Source organism: Apodemus sylvaticus, chromosome 16 (assembly GCF_947179515.1).
Source record: "Apodemus sylvaticus chromosome 16, mApoSyl1.1, whole genome shotgun sequence".
Taxonomy (NCBI): Eukaryota; Metazoa; Chordata; class Mammalia; order Rodentia; family Muridae; genus Apodemus; species Apodemus sylvaticus.
In genome coordinates, this window is record NC_067487.1 from 860,514 (window position 1) to 876,610 (window position 16,097).

Consider the following 16,097-nt stretch of genomic DNA (forward strand, 5'->3'; position numbering starts at 1 on the left):
GCAGGTGTGAGCCATCTCATGTAGGTACTGGGAACTGAACTTGGATCCCATGCAAAAAAAAAATTGTACATGTTCTTAACTACTAAGCCCAATGCGTTGTCTTAAAGCCAACATTGTCTTGACTGGGAGGAGACTTCCTAAGTACTTTCAGGGGCAGCCCTCTCTGCAGTTGACCTGTCTTCTGGTCACCGCTCATGGATTCTGACCTTCATTGTGCCTTTTTAAGTAGACTGTTCCTTTTCTCTTCTCCAGTTGTTCTCTAGTTTGTGCTCTTAACTGGAGTCGTAATATCTGTGTTTCTTTTTAAAAACATTAAGTGTATTTATTATTGTTTTAAGTAAAATATAATTACATCATTTCTCTCCATTCCCTTTCCTTCCTCTAACAACTTCCATGGCCCCACCCTTGCTCCTTCTCAAGTTTCTGGCCTCATATTCTTTAATTGTTACAATATGGCAGGGCCTAACAAGGACAATGAGGGGGGGAAAGTGGAAGAGGGAAATCCTGTGGGACCCCAACCTCAGACAAGAACTACAGGCAACTAAGGGATGCTGAGAGAGGTTGTCTTCCCTATGGAAGATGCCCTCTAATTGGTTATTCAATGCCAAGTGTCTGGTCCTCAAAGCATGTATATGCAAGCAACTGAGTAGACTGAGTAGGTCCTATTTACACACACACACACACACACACACATACACACACACACACGCACACACACCAATTCCTGAATTTCTTTGTTTTTGTTGGGTTGAGACAGGGTTTCTCTGGGCAGCCGTGGCTGTCTAGAACTCACTCTGTAGACCAGGCTAGCTTCAAATTCAGAGATCTACTTGCCTTTGCCTCCTGAGTGCTGGGGTTAAAGGGGTATCCATCACTGCCTGGCCTTAATGCCTGAATTTCTTACCAGGGAAAAATTTCTATATCATTCCTTTGTGTCTGAGGGATTTTTTTCCTCTCTTCAGAGAACCTTTTCATTTGTGTTCTTACCACATTCTCTCCTAGGACCCTTTATATCATTTTCCTTCTGGCTTAGATATTCAATATCCTTCTCTCAACTGTCTTGGTGCCCTTCGCTCACTCTAGATTTTTCTTTTTAAACCTCCCATAGTGGAAAACAAGCTGTCTGTTCCTAGGGACACTTCTTTAAACCCTGCTAGCTTTTCAAGCCCCAAGGTTATTTTACTGTTCCTGCCCCAAACCACACATTCCTTTGCTCCTCAGACTGAGCTCAACTGTATTCTCCTTTCTCTAGAAGGTGCTGCCAGCCAGATCCCTAGTGTCACACTGGCTCTTGTGAACCACATGTTTAATCGTGTGTATGTGTCTGCATCTTGGGAGGGGGACTTGTGTGCGCACATCCATGCAAGTGCCTACAGAGGCTGGAAGAAGACATTGGATCCCCTGGAGTTGGAATTACAAGATTACAGGCAGTTGTGAGCCACCCAACATGAAAACTAACTTGGGCTCTCCACAAGAGCAGCGTGCTCTTAACCAGTGAGCTATCTGTCCCATGTCCTTACACATGTCCTGTCTGTCATTCTTAAAGCTTTAATTTCATTCCCACAGTGTCTTTTGTATTTTGCTTTTTTTTCATCAGCCTTATCTGCTTATTTTACCTGTTTATTATAATAGTTCCCTGATTGATCTCTTAGCTTCCTTTTAGTTATGTTTTAATGTGTTGTCACAGATGTACTTTCTTTAAAAATATTAATATTTACCCTGTGTTGAGGTTGTCTTTTTGTAGAGTTGGCTGATCACTTGGTGGATAACAGAATAGCAACTGAGTGGACTGTGGGACTCTTACCCATAGATTCATTACCCACGCATCTTCCCATTTATTACTGCTTTATCCATCATCCTCCCTGCGCCCTAGTGAAACTAGATCACTTCTCTAGAGGAATATTGGTGGTCTCTCAGGGCCTAGAACAAAGGCAGCCTTTGCTTAGATGCTTCTTTCACATATCAGTGGGAAGGCATCCTTCCCTAAATCATAAGGATCTACTGTGCTTGCCTTAACACTATCTCTATTTGTGTAAGGTCGTTTTCGCGCATGGCTTTTATTCTGTAGTAGATTATAAACCTGTGAGCAGGGATCATGTCTTATTTTGGTGTTCCCCACAGCTTCTTGTGCTTGGTATGTGAAGCTTGATAAATAGTTCTTCAACAGTGAGTAAAAAGGTTTATAATGATTTTCTTGATGATTAGTAGAAGAAAATGGAGTAAGTTGGGGTATTGACTGGAGTGTGGCTCAGTGGTAGAACTTGTGTCTGGCAGCCCCGGTGTCAGATACCCACATGACTGTCCAGTTCCTCCTTAAAGAAAGAATCTTAAGTGCAATGCTGGTTTGGCTTCTTAGCACACAGGTTTGCACTCAAGAAGCCCTGAGTGGCTCCCCTGTCCTGTCACCCCTCAGTGAGCTATTCTGTTATTCCTCATTGTTGTTTTCTTATGCTTCATATATTTAACTGTTGGTTGTTATACACCTTAGTAATTAACTCTTTTTACAAGTGTTTGAATGGTCAGAGGAGTATATTATATCTGTAGTTTTTAAGATAAAGTATCTTGATGCAACCAGGATTTCTGTAAAATACTGCCTACAGACTATATAAAATTTCCTCTTCTAATCTCTCAACAGGCACATTTTGTGCCCTCCCCACCTCCAAATTGCCTCAGTTACAAATCAGAAGGCAGGCTTGGTGACCAGGACTGGCAAGCACATTTTAAAGTCCCATGCTGTGGAGTTGATCCATCTCAACTTGAGGTATGTTGTTCTTTCTTATTTAAGTCACTTAAATATGCTCACATTCTCTAACTGTCCTATTGAGGTTTGTTCCCACATAATTATTCTTTGTTCCACCCTCTTACTGTCTTTCACACTCATGTGCACGCTAGGAAATGAATGTGTTTACTTGCTTCTCAACAGTTTTTAACCTCTGAAGATACTGCATGAAGTAGAATGTTGTGGCAATAATTCGAATGATTTTGATTGTGATAAAGTGTCTTCTTTTATTTCATCCCCTTTTTCCACTTTTCATTTTTTACACATAGTTCTAGGGAAGATTTATTCTAATTGTCACTGTTTTTAAAATGGATGTGTTAGGGTAGTAATCTTTGAGAATTGAAATGTAACACATATGTAACACACACACAGACACCCCCCCCACACACACACATACACGTGCAGACTAATGAGTTTCCCTAAGATGAGCATAACCAGGACATCAGCTGATGGACAGACAGTGCAGTTGTGTGTGAAAAGCTTCCTGCCTGCTTGCGTCCAGCCGAGGTCCTACACCAAAGGCCCCCACTCTCCCATTTAAATTTTTTTAATTTGAAAAACACTCCAGAAATCATACAAATTTTCTTTGCATCAATGTTTTTCACTTAAATGTATGTTTGTGTGGGCATATGCATGATTTTGTGTGTAAGCATGTTTTTGTGTCTAAGTAGTTTGTAAGGGCTTGTGCATGTTTGTGTATGTATGCATGTATGTATATGTGTGTATGTTCTTGTATATGTGTTTGTTAGTATGTGTGCATGTGTTTGTGCATGTATGTGTGCGTTTGTGTGTATTTATGTATGTATGTGTGTTTCTGAGTACTTGTATATGTGTTTGTATGTATGTATGTGTGTGTTTGTGTGTGTTTGTTTGTATTGAGCCTTGTAACAGGGTTTTCTTGTGCAGAAGTGAATCTCAATCTTCCTTCTTGACAGTAATTTAAACTATTACTGTGACATTTTTACTAGAGCTGCCAGCATCTCAGGCCACAGTTTTTAGAAGGAAGTAAATAAAAGCATTAATATTATCTTTACAATCCCACAACTTTCGTGGTCATATGAAAGTAGTTCCCCAGTGCACTTCCGTGCCCCAGCCTGTTGGATTTTTGTCTTTTGCTTTTGCTTTTTATTTTTATCCCCATAGTCATTTAAGGAAAGATACCACTGATTCTTTCAGAAGATTTTTCTCACAGGACATCAACTGAAGCTTGTGATAGTAAGACAGCTTTTGTCACTGCTTGTACACACAAAAAAATTAAAGTCACTTTTTTACTTTTTAGATCAAAACAAAATAGGAAAATGTTTGATCTTTTGTAGGCATAAGATTTGTACTGACTGAAGATGCTTTTTTTGAAATGTGAATCTTGATTCCAAGGGATTCTCATTTCCTTAGCATTTTGTAAGCTACCTGATTTACTGTACCTAACCACATCTGTCCATTTTCCGATTTTTAGCATCCATGGATTATAGCCTTTGAGTGTTTCCTGGAAGTGCATTCCGGCGCTCAGCCCTGACTAGGGTGTCAGACACAGCATCTCAGGCAAGTTAGACAAGTGTCAATTGGAGCATTTTCTCCTTTTCGGTAAAGCGTTTAGGTAATATTTTCCTAAGGGGAATGTTAATGTCACTCTCTGAAGTAGCTTGAACCCTGTTTAAGGGGCTTGTGTTCCTTTTCTGGTCACATAAATATATTTTTACTGCATAAGGTTTTCTCTGTCAGTATTGGTCACCATTTTCTTCTCTCAGTGCATAGCAGCTATTATATATGTCTCGTGCACTGATGTGATTGGTGTTCCTGTGAGTTCACATCTGAGTATTTAGTATGTCTATAATGGATTGGCAGAAAACTGACTATAAATGAAGGCCTGGGTCCTCTTACTTAAAAATTGAACAATGGTCTTATTCCTCGGCTGTTTTAGCTGAAGCTACTATATTTTGAAATGTCCAACTAGGTTGTCAAAGCCATCTGGCATTTATATATAGTTATATATGAATATTATAAATATGAAGGAACAAGTGAATTCTAACACAGACTCTTGGAGGAGAAGGATTGAGATGCCAATCAAAGATGATAACATGAATTTAGATTTTTCTTCTCCTTTTCATAAAGACCCTTTAAGCTAATTTTAAATTAGCTAATTCATGGACTCTAAACCTAAATTCTTACCATAAAGATTTTAATAGAAAGAGTAATAGACTGTGTAGTTTAGATCATTTACATATGACACTTGGTTACATTTAGTTGTTGGTGTGCATGAATCACATATCTTTTTGAGGATAGGATCTCACTCCTATCTGCTTTGAAACTCACTATAGAGATCAAAGTGGCCTGGGATTCACAGAGATCTGCCTGCCTCTGCCTCCCAAGGGCTGGGATTAAAATCTGAACCACCATGTACCCCCATGTACCCCTTGCCCATGCGTCATCCTTTTAACCTGAATTAAAGACTGCTACATACATGTCAGTCTGCTACATACAGCTCAGTCACCGAATAAACTGAAACAAGAAAAACAATTGCTAAATAAAAATTTTCCTGGTTCCATAAAATTTAAAGATGAGGACCCATGATTACCAGATGTTACCGTTTGGGAACATTGGCAATCGAGGCACAGTTGTCCATCTCTTACAGAGATCGAAATGGAAAGAAAGAAATTGGAAATCTGTTGGCAAGCAAAGATTTAGGTGTAAATATTAGGTGAATCTTAATTGTAACGATGAGTATCTTTACATTAAGGAAGATAATTCATAGAGGCAGGCAGATCTCTGTGAGTTCGAGTTGAGGCCAGGCTGAGCTACATAGTAAGTTCCAGGACAGTCAGAGCTATGTGGAAAAAAACCTGTCTCAAAAACAAAACGATACAAAGCACAAACAAAAAAACCTGTAACAACCAAACAAAACCGAAAAGATAATTCAGACCTTGATCTTTTATTTATCATTTTTTATTTTTATGATCTTTTTTGGTTATTTTACTTATTTACATTTCAAATGAACAACATTATCAGCCAAGCAGCTCTTGATCTTAAGAAGTACTTTTAAATGTCATTTCTTCTTTTCTCCACAGAGTGCACATAGATGTGCTTGTATACTCATTATGTTTGGGTTTATATGTGTTAAGGGAAACGAATATTTTACTGTCCTCTCATCAAATTGTATAAACATAGATAACTATACAATTATAAAGCAAACAAAAAAGTGGAAATTAAAATTTAAAATTGAAATTATTATTTAAAATTTAAAATTGAAATTATTATTAGCTTTACTTTTTTTCTATTCTTTATATTGAACCAAATTTGTTCCTCCTTAACTTTGTGTCTGAAAAAGAAATGGCACAATAAAGTAGGGGTGTCAGGCTTCACAAGGGGAAAGGGTAGCAGGCTTCACTCGGGGAAAGGGTGGCTGTCAACCTTCTTCCTTAGGAGTATGGAAGTGAGGGAAATATCTGTTCAGAGGAGTTTTCATTCATTAGTTCTTTCTCCTTTTTTTTTTCACTTAACACATCTGTTAGCATTCCACACAGACCAACAGATGTTGCAAAGCAAGTCCTACACTTCGTTCTCAAGAAAAATGACATTTCCTCAGTTGCCTGCCCCACCTCTGTGACTGAGACCAGCCTGCTGCTCCTGCATAATTTGCATATATTAAGTTATGTGCCTTAATGCAGTAAGAACCTGAGCTTCAGCATTCCTTTATATGTTAAGGTCGCATGTCATTAGTGACTAGTTTACAGGCTGCCGTAGAGTTCTGAGAAGGAAAGGGATTTGAGGATGGCAACCTGATTCTGTACACTGAGAGTGGATAGCCAGTTAGCAATATTTTTTCTATAAAATAGATGAGTTACAGAAAGCTCGAGCTGTCCCACCACGAGGAAGTGCTGATTGTCATGCGACGTGGAGCGTCATTTTTATTATTTTGGCAAGAACAGGGACAGTTTTGTCTTGACAAGCCATTAGATGAATCCCAGCGTGTGTCACATGAAAAACCACTGATCTTTAACCCAGCTCTGTACTTAACCAAGCTTTGGAAGTAAGTTGTGACTGAAGGAAGAGCAAAGGCCAGTACACTGTCATTACAGATTACAGAGTCTGCTAACAGCGGGAGAACTGAGTCCAGGGAGTCACAGGTGCGGTTCTCTAAGCCGTCAGTAGTCCTGCGGATGCTTCTTAAACTGTGTGCACAAGCCATATATTTATTTTATATTTGTTCAGGATTTATGTTGTAGTCCTAGCTAGGGAAGAAAAAAAACTGAAAGAGAGAGAGAGAGAGAGAGAGAGAGAGAGAGAGAGAGAGAGAGAGAGAGAAAGAAAGAAAGAAAGAAAGAAAGAAAGAAAGAAAGAAAGAAAGAAAGAAAGAAAGAAAGAAAGCCTTCAAGTGCTTTCTTAGTGCAGGGCCTGAGTTTCTTAGCACAGAACCACGACCTTTATATAGCTTCTATGTTCCCAGTCACAGAATGACCTTAAGAAAGCCCTGTGTTTTGAAGAAATTAAATCCAGTGAAGAAAAGTAAAGTTGGGTATGGTGGAGCACACCCTTAATCCTAGCACTGGAGAGGCAGAGGCAGGCAGATCTCTCGAAATCAACCTGGTCAATAAAGTGAGTTCCAGGCCAGTCAGGGCTACATGATGATACCCTGTCTTTAAAAAAAATAATTGTAATATATATAAAGAAATGATGGGTTATATTCCCATAAACAAACAAACAAACAAAAAGCAACACAATAAATAAACTAGTTTATTCCAAAAGTATATGCAAAAGAGCGTTCTTTGGCCTGTCAGTAGTCAGTAACTGTGACTAACTTTTGCATCACTGTGTAATTTTTGAGAAAATAAAAGATCCAAATTCACCTCACTACAAAATATTAAAAAGATAGTAACATTCTAAGCAATCACTTGTGGGAATTACTGCTTACAGAGCGAACAGGAAAGAACACACTGCCTTCCTCTGCTGGTGGGATTGCACTGCACCTCCCTGTAGTCTTGTTATCCTACACTAACTGAAATGCAAATTCTTTGTAACTAATTGGATCTCATTGAGGGTACATGCACAGTGTGTAGTTATGTGCAAAAAGGTTTTTAAAAGTATGCATTTCCGGTAATTACAACTTTTAATTACTATCCATAGTGTGCAGATAGTGCAGGGTTAGGATATATGCTTAACTTTAAAAAATATTATTAGAAACATGACTGGTGAAATGTTTGATAAATACCAGATAAAAACAAATGTGTAATTGTAGCATCTGTAAATTGAATTTAAACTATTTTTTAAAATTAACATTTAGGATTTAGAATTTGAAGCCAGTTGAGTATACTGATGGCATGTTAATAGTACAGTTTTTTTTAAATAAATAAATAAATAAATAAATAAATAAATAAATAAATAAATAAAAACATTGTAAGTGTTAAAACATCATTAGTTATTTCCAGAGCTGCTTACCCTAACCTTGTCCAGTCTCCTGGTCTTATGTTACTGTTGTAAAAGTATTTCAGAGTTGTATGTATGTGTGTGTGTGTGTGTTACTGCTGTGTGTTATGAAGAAGAGTTAGTTACTCCTAGTTCTACAGTTTCTTTAGGACCTTGAGAGCTCCTTGGTGGACCTCTCAGTGTACACAGCCTAACTCTCAGGGACTGTGAGGAGCGTCACGTGACCTTTCAGATTTGTGATCCCCTAATCTGAAGTACATGACTTTGAATCAGGAAGAAAGCAATAATTGTGAAAATGATGTTTATCCCCATGGCCTACTTGTAAATAACTTGGATACAAAAGATTTCAGAGGGTTATTCTGTAATCTACAGAATGTTGAGCCAATGGAAAGCCTCAGGAGATGTCTTGGTGCCTTGGTTTTGCTGTTAGACATGGACCTGAGTCTCTAAAAAACAATTCAAGTCTCTTACTGGCTAGAAAAGCATCAAGGTTCTACATTTCCCCATGGAAATGGATGGCAAGTTCACATAACATATTTTGGGAATTTCTATAGGAGTCAGAATTTTATTTTCTAAAATTTATTAAAAAATGGTTTTAAACATAATAAACAAAACATAAACATTCAAGGTTTGTACTTTAGCATGTTTATATATAGCTAACTCTTTGGACTGGTGTCTGTTGTTATAATGAAGCTTTTACTTTTTTTTTTTTTTAACTGATTTTAGGAATTAACTAAAATTTTGTTTGACAAAATCCATCTAGGAGGTACAGTACTGTGTAATTGTTGTGATTTTTCTTGTGACTCTTACGAGGCTATCCTGATGTTTTTAAGGCGTGGCTACGGCAGGAATATTTAGGTAATAGTTTTGCTGCAGACTTGTTCGGTTAGACCTTGCAGTCTGAGAGAGACCGGTTTGCATACTCTGGGTAGCATTTTGTCAGAGGACTGTGGCTGAGCATAGCAGATTTGGATGTATTAGCTAGTCAACCTAATAACCCTGTACAGACTGTATTGATTTTCTAGGAGAGAGTTTATGAACTAAATAAACTTGGGGTTGGTGTCTTAATAAACTGCTTCTCTCAGTCTGTCACATTTAGTTATGGAGCTGTGCAGTTTAGGGGGAAAAAGGCTAATTCCGTTACAGATTGTTCACAGCAGGGTCTCCAAATTAGCCCTTTGTTTTGTAATGCCACCTTGCTTGGGCTCGCTTTGAGCACATTTCTCAGTTTTGCCCTAATGAGTTGCAACACTGATAATGTGGCTGATGATTTTTCATTGATCTCACTATCACTTGCTTGTCTGGTAATTGATCCATTGCTGAGCCTCTAGTTAATTATATCGGCTTTGACATGGCCGAATTCATGGGGAATTTCAAGTCTTGCAGAATAACAGTTTTAATGAAAGAGTCTATTACTGCAGGTGCTTGCTGCTGCATGCCAGTTGATTTTTGTGTTGTGGTGTGGTATGGTGTGTGTGTGTGTGTGTGTGTGTGTGTGTGTTCGTTCATTCGTTCATGCCTGCATGTGTGGGGGTTAGGGGAAATACCTGGGAAAGAAGAGGATCTCAGAACTGAGAAAAAGGGGTGGGGCTGGAAAAATAGGAAGAGGGAGTGAGGGAGAGTGGGGAAGGACTAGGAGAGAGGGAGAGGAAGCAGAAGAGGCCAGAGAGACCATGCAGGCAGAGGATACAACAGTGCTTGAGGGGAGCGAGGAGGAAGCTTGCTGTTGACAGTGTCCTTAAGCCTCCCACAAATAACAGCCATTAGTGGGAAGGTCAGGAGCTGAGCAGGCAGCTTGACTGAGGCACTGAGTGCCACTTCAGAAATCAAGAGGCTAGCAAATTTTAGAGGGAGTTAAGTGGGTAATAGCAGTAAAGGTACAGTCACTGTTGGCAATTTTCCCGCCCTCCCCCTCGAAAGAATATTTTTATTGACCACAGGTGGACTTAATATATTTTAAGGCAACAATTCTTTGGGTTCTTGTTCGTCTCCTTTCATATATAGAATTTGCTTCTTTTGAGACTTTTTTGTGCTTAATGGTGGTGAACTGGAGGGAAGTTTAACAGAAAAGCTTTCAGGAGATGTCAGTTCTAGAAGGGAAGGCACATTTGTGTCAACATAGCGTACGGTTGCTCATCTTTTCTCATTGTCCACTAATGACACAGGCTGCCATCGAAACGCTTTTCTGTTTCTTTTGTTGTTTCTGAGAGGAAGGTTTATTGTTATTCTTTCGTTAAGAAGGAGCGAACAGAGTGCTACATTTGTCCTCAGTATTTGTAAGTGGCTGAAGATTAATGTTCCTTACACTTTAAGTTTAGGAAGGATGGCTTTTTCCTGCTGACTACTTTTATGAGATGGCATGAATTTAGCTTTCCATTTTGAAGTTACAATGTTTATGTACAGTGGATTTTTTTCAGTTCTGCTTTTTCCATAAATAAGGGAGATAAATACTATCTAACAAATGGTTGTTTTGTTTTAAAACTGGTTTAATTAAAAATATGACCTGCTATCAGGGTTATATTTCATCAGGCAGGGAAACATTATAGAATTTTCCATAGAGGTCCTAAATGAAAAATGGCATTTTTATATGCATTACTTTTTGCCTGAAATAGGACAGGTTTCTTTTTTCTTCATCTTTTACCCTGTTTTTTTTTTTTTTATTATTTAAAAGGTTGATGTAGATGTCTTACCTGAGAACTTTAACAAAGGATTTTATTCTGCATGTGAGCTTTAAGAAAAGGTATTCATTTTTCTTCTCTTCCTTCAGTGTCTCTTTACTTAACCTTCCATTTGGTAATTAATGGCCTGGGTATTAAGTGATATATATTTATTTTTGCATATGTTTAGTGTACATCTTCCATGTTTAACTGGTAGCTTTGCTTGTTCACCCTTTATAATATAAGGTCAAATCTCTGTATATTATTTTCCCTATGAGTTTATATGTGGTTATAAATAGCCCCAGCATTATGGTGTGACTTGTGGCAGCTAATATTTAAAAAGCCACTGAGCAAACTTTATGTTCTCCTCCAGATGAATACTTCACTTGCTTCCAGTTTAATTAAAAATATTTAAGTGTCATAGTTTTGCAAGTGTTAAAGAAAGGACTGGTGCTGGATATAACATGTTACAGCAGAAAGCATTGTTGGCGAAAATTCCCAGGGAAGAGCCCTAGCTTTCCCTGGCCTTGTAGATGGTGGTCATGGCAGTCCGTGGAGTATGCATCAGTGTGTGTCTATCTGTGTATCTGGAGGGGGGTTAGTACAGTGTCATTTGGTGCCTGACAGTGGAACAGTGCAGTTAACTCCTAGCTCTGCTGTCCAATGACATGCAGTGGCTGAGGGTTTGAAGCTGATGGTTGGGTCTCCAGTGCTGCCTAGGCACCTGACAGGCAGCTGTTAAACTGAGCAGAGGCAAGCTAGGGGAGTCACAATCTATGCATAAATGATAGGGATATCTGTGCAGAAGGTGCGAAGGAAGCTCTGACCGCCTCCTTCCCAAATGAAATGCACAGTTCAGCCAGCTTCTTACCTACACTGTACTCCTGCTACTGGCTGCCAAGAAGCTCAAAAAATCCACCTTCACTTTTCAGTCAGAAGAGGCAGAAGTGGATGTGAGAGAAAGAGACACACAGAGAGACAGAGAGCCAAAGAGGGCAAGAGACTTGACTTTAAGAGACTCCTGTACTGACAACTCCATGCAGTTTGGAACCAGAACGACTGCGGCTGAACCAGGGTTCATGGGGACATGGCAAAACGCTGATACTAACCTCTTATTCAGAATGTCCCAACAGGTAAGTTACTTTTTCTTTCATTTTTTTTTAAAGAAACCTCGAGTTGTTATGTGCCCTTTTCTTCTTGCTACTTTTCTTTCTAAATGTTTTTGAAATTAAAAAAATATATATATATATATTGTCATTTCTGTGTTACTGGAATGTGCAGTATTACTTCATGGCTTCCCCAAGGGCTCTTTAAGGAAAAGGGGGGAAAGACATCGAAGTTAGAGAAAGCAAAGGCATTTGTTGCAAAGTTTCACCATGTGCAGCCTGAGCCCTGCCTTAATTTATTTCTTTGTTTCCTGCGAAAAAGAGAAAAAGCCACTCAACAAATGTATCTTTCTGACTGTGAAAGACTTGGTCAAAGTGTCTGCTGTCTCGAAGTAGGTCTTGCAACTGAACAGTCATAAAGCGCGGGCCCCTCACAGCAGCGGGTTTGACTTCTGGTGTCTGGAGCAGCTGGACTCAGACCCGAGCGAGGCTGTGCAGGCTTCCCTGCCGGCCAGGTCAAGCCGAAGGGCGACAGGCTGCACTCAGGCTTGCTCTCGGCCTCCGTTCCGGCTCTCGGTGGCTCGGTGCCTTCGCTCTCCCCCGTGCTCCCCTGGCCCCGGCGCAGCCAGCTCTGCTTGCCACCCGCCAGCCGCCAGCCGCCCGCCGCCCGGCACGGTGCACTCACACCCGGCGCAGCCCCTGTGTTCTCCCAGAGCCACTTCTCGCTCAGCCGCCGCCCGCAGCTCGGCTGCTGCCCTGCCGGGAGAGCTGCCCGGAGAGCGCCAGGGCAGCAGCGGACGGATCATTAATCACCCGCAGCTGTCCGTACCAAGCGCTCGGTGATTTGTGCCCTGCGCGCCCGGCTCCTCTTGCACAATTGCAGGCTCTCCGGCTCCGCGCGAGGGAGCGAGGGTAAGAGGAGGCAAAGGGGAAACAACCCAGAAACTTTCCTCTTGGACTGTGCTCAAGTGAGGGAGGGAAGTTCCCTTGGTGCCTCCCTCCTAGACACTTGCTTTTCAGAAGCCTACCCCAAACCCATACAAAGCAAGAGTTAGTTTATCTTCCATGCAGCACCAAAGTAGTACTAACACATATACTGGGATGTTAAGTAGATGGCAGTTGCTTAAAGATTGGTCTTGCCCCACTCGTTTAAAATAATTGCAACTGCTCTTGTGTATGTAAGAGTTCGCGGAAATTGAATACTTTGGGGTAGATTTTAAAATGTTTGGTAATGAAATAAAACTCCTTTCAAGGCTGTAAACTGCCACAAGTTTAGAAATAACAATTGCCAAAGAAAGTGCATAAAGCCCGGTTCTTGAACATTTAATTGGTAAACAGTTTTATCAGCCAGTTTTAGATAGGAGAAATGTGTTTGAATAAGGTGTATTTGACATCCTGTAGAGGGTCCCTGATAACTGCTGATCCAGTAAGCTGGGATTTAAATGCAATCAACATAATAAGCCCAGTAAGCAACTCTTTATGTGCAATCCTTTTTTTTCCCCCCACACTGAAAAGTTCCTTTCTTGTCTGACAGAGATGCTGCTTGTCTCTGCAGAACACTTTTCGAGATGTTTTTCTGAAGCACTTTTCTGTCTGGGTGGCTCTCTTGTGGTTGGAACACAGTGTGTTTTCACTAACCTTAGAATCTAGTAACTTGTGCCCCACTTTAAAATTTAGATATCACCAATCCGGGTTTTCCATGAGTTGTGTGTATGTACATGCATGCTGTGAAAGGTTAGATTGCTTTAGGTTTTTCCATCTAGTGAAAAAAGAGTTAATAAAACAGATAGAGATAATGATCAATTGATAAATGGCTATTGAACCACATAGATGTGTTAGATTGCTACTTTGGCACGAGCCCATTTCCAAGTAGATTTGCATCTAAGGAGACTTTAAGTGATGCAAAACATTTAGGACTAAAAGAAATTAAAGCAAATTACATAAAAATAGGTCAGAATTAGGAAAATAATTTAAATTCCTCATAGAGAAACTTGTATGATCAGCTCACCGTGGTGTTTTCTGTGTGTTTGCTTGTGTACCTGTATGAATGTATGTGAACTGTGAGCCTTGGTGCCTGTGAGAATAGACACAGGGAAGGCCTTTATGCTTAATGAACAGATTATGACACAGAACACTATGACAAAGGATGAAAATCACAAACTTAAAAAGTATTGTAAATCAACCATTTAGCTGTAGTTTGTTATTATTTTTTTGTGTTGTTGTTGTTGTTGTTGTTTTGGTCTTGTTAGTGATGCTTAGCTTCCCATTTACTTTCATAGTTACTAAATGTTTACCTTTTGTGCATTTTGGAAGTCATCTAAGAAGAGTATATGTTTACATGTGTAGGTGTGCTTTTCTTTCTCTTTCAAGATGCCATTTCAGAGTGTGTAGTCTTAAATTCAAAATCTGCCTAAATATAAGCCTGTGCTGTGCATGCCTAATGATTTTGTTTTCCTTATGGGTAGTGGGTCAGCAGTGCTGGTTCAGTGTGAGTGGGACAGAGTGTGTGCATGGGGGGTGGGGTGGGGGGAGGGAATGATTCCTGAAATGCTCTCTTAAAAGTCAACAGTTTTGAAGAATAATAGTTTCAATATCCACATTAAGCCACCTTTTGCTAAAGATAAAAAGGTTTTTTTCTAATTTAATCAAATATGTACAATTCTATATATATAATTGTTTAGGATAAAAGAGGCTTTTCTGCTTGATTATTTTAATCTCTGAGTAAAAATTTAGCTCATAGAGTGAATGAAATCTTTTAACTACAGTTTTTCACAGTTTTCTATAGTAGAATAAAAATTAATATTTCCTTGACTATCTTGTTAAGCATTGGACAAAACTGACTACTAGAGCCAGTAAAAGATGCTTAAAGACTGAGCTATAGAGAACTCACCACATATGATGTTAGCTACAGAAAAATGTATGCTTGGGAATCTGATGAACGCTGAAGTTGAATAATCTAGGTCTGTGTCTTCTAAACGTACGCTAGGCAGAGGCATGGAGCAATCTGTATCTTGCATTTCCCCTGAACAAAGTTAGATTTCCTTAACTGTAAATCTTTCCTTTATCTAACATTAGCAAATGATTTGACTCAGACTTAGTGGAGTTAAGTCTGTTCCCCTTAAAGCTTTAAATGGGACTTCCTGACTTCATCTCCCTACCTTACACTATTTTCCCTAAAATCAAAGATTATTCCTCTAAAAATCAATATAATCTGTTGTTGTTATTCTTGTTTATAAAAATAATATTTTCTTGTAGCAAGATACTTGAGAGGTGTAGCTGTTGACTTTTGTAACTGAGAGTTCTGGATTCAGTTATGAATTGATAATGTCCAAAACCATTTTCTCCTTTTCCTTATCTCTTAAAACCTCAAAGGTTATTTTTCTCAGGATACTCTCTTAAGGTGTTGTTAAAAAGACAGACGGGGGTGGTAGGAGAAAGGAGCTTGCTTTTGGAAGGTTGTTTTGTTTTTTTTTAATCATACTTTGAAAGCTGTTTTTTCTACATAATTTGTACGTTTGTGTATTTGAGAAAGTAGCAAATAAAATCCTTATAGCTTCCTCTAAGAGCGGGTATAGTTTGATCTAATTGAAATCTTTTTAAGAAATGACACTGTACAGATAATGGTGATAGTGTACTTTTCCCATATTACCAGAGGTGTTTATACCTTTTATTATTGCTCAGGTATACTTAACCTGTTTCAAATAAAATGCAGATCCCTTAATAAGGTCTCTTTTCAGAGTAGAGTGAGATACCAAGTTAGAATTATAAATGACGCCTTGCATCATTATGGAGTAATTTAGGATTCATCCAATGATGTAACAAAATTAACAACATAATTTCATTGTGAAACTCTGTCTTATTAAAGAACAACTGTCTGACATTCTTTTACAGTTGCTTTATTTAACTTCATGCAAATATTATTAGTAGTGACATTTTTCTGTTGTGTATTAGATTCTCTCATTAGCATGATGTGTTAGTTATCACCAGAGAAATCATTTCCTAGATAGGTGAGGGACAAAATCGAGAAAGCTAAAAATTATATCAGTTATTTACATTACTACCAGACCATCTGCTCACCAGAGATATGACAGAGTAAACTTTTTGACTAGTATAAAACCTAGCACTTCTGAGAAATGA

The 16,097-nt window shown here is 39.0% G+C and overlaps 1 protein-coding gene across 1 annotated transcript in view; it reads left to right on the top strand.

Moving 5' to 3' along the window:
- LOC127667083 (uncharacterized) overlaps positions 1-16,097 on the top strand; it is a 174,979-nt gene that overhangs the window by 55,268 nt on the left and 103,614 nt on the right. Inside the window, exons 3-4 of the mRNA XM_052160115.1 lie at positions 2,636-2,761; positions 11,787-11,987. Coding sequence (XP_052016075.1) covers positions 2,636-2,761; positions 11,787-11,987 — 327 coding nt within the window. The remainder of the gene's footprint in view (positions 1-2,635; positions 2,762-11,786; positions 11,988-16,097) is intronic.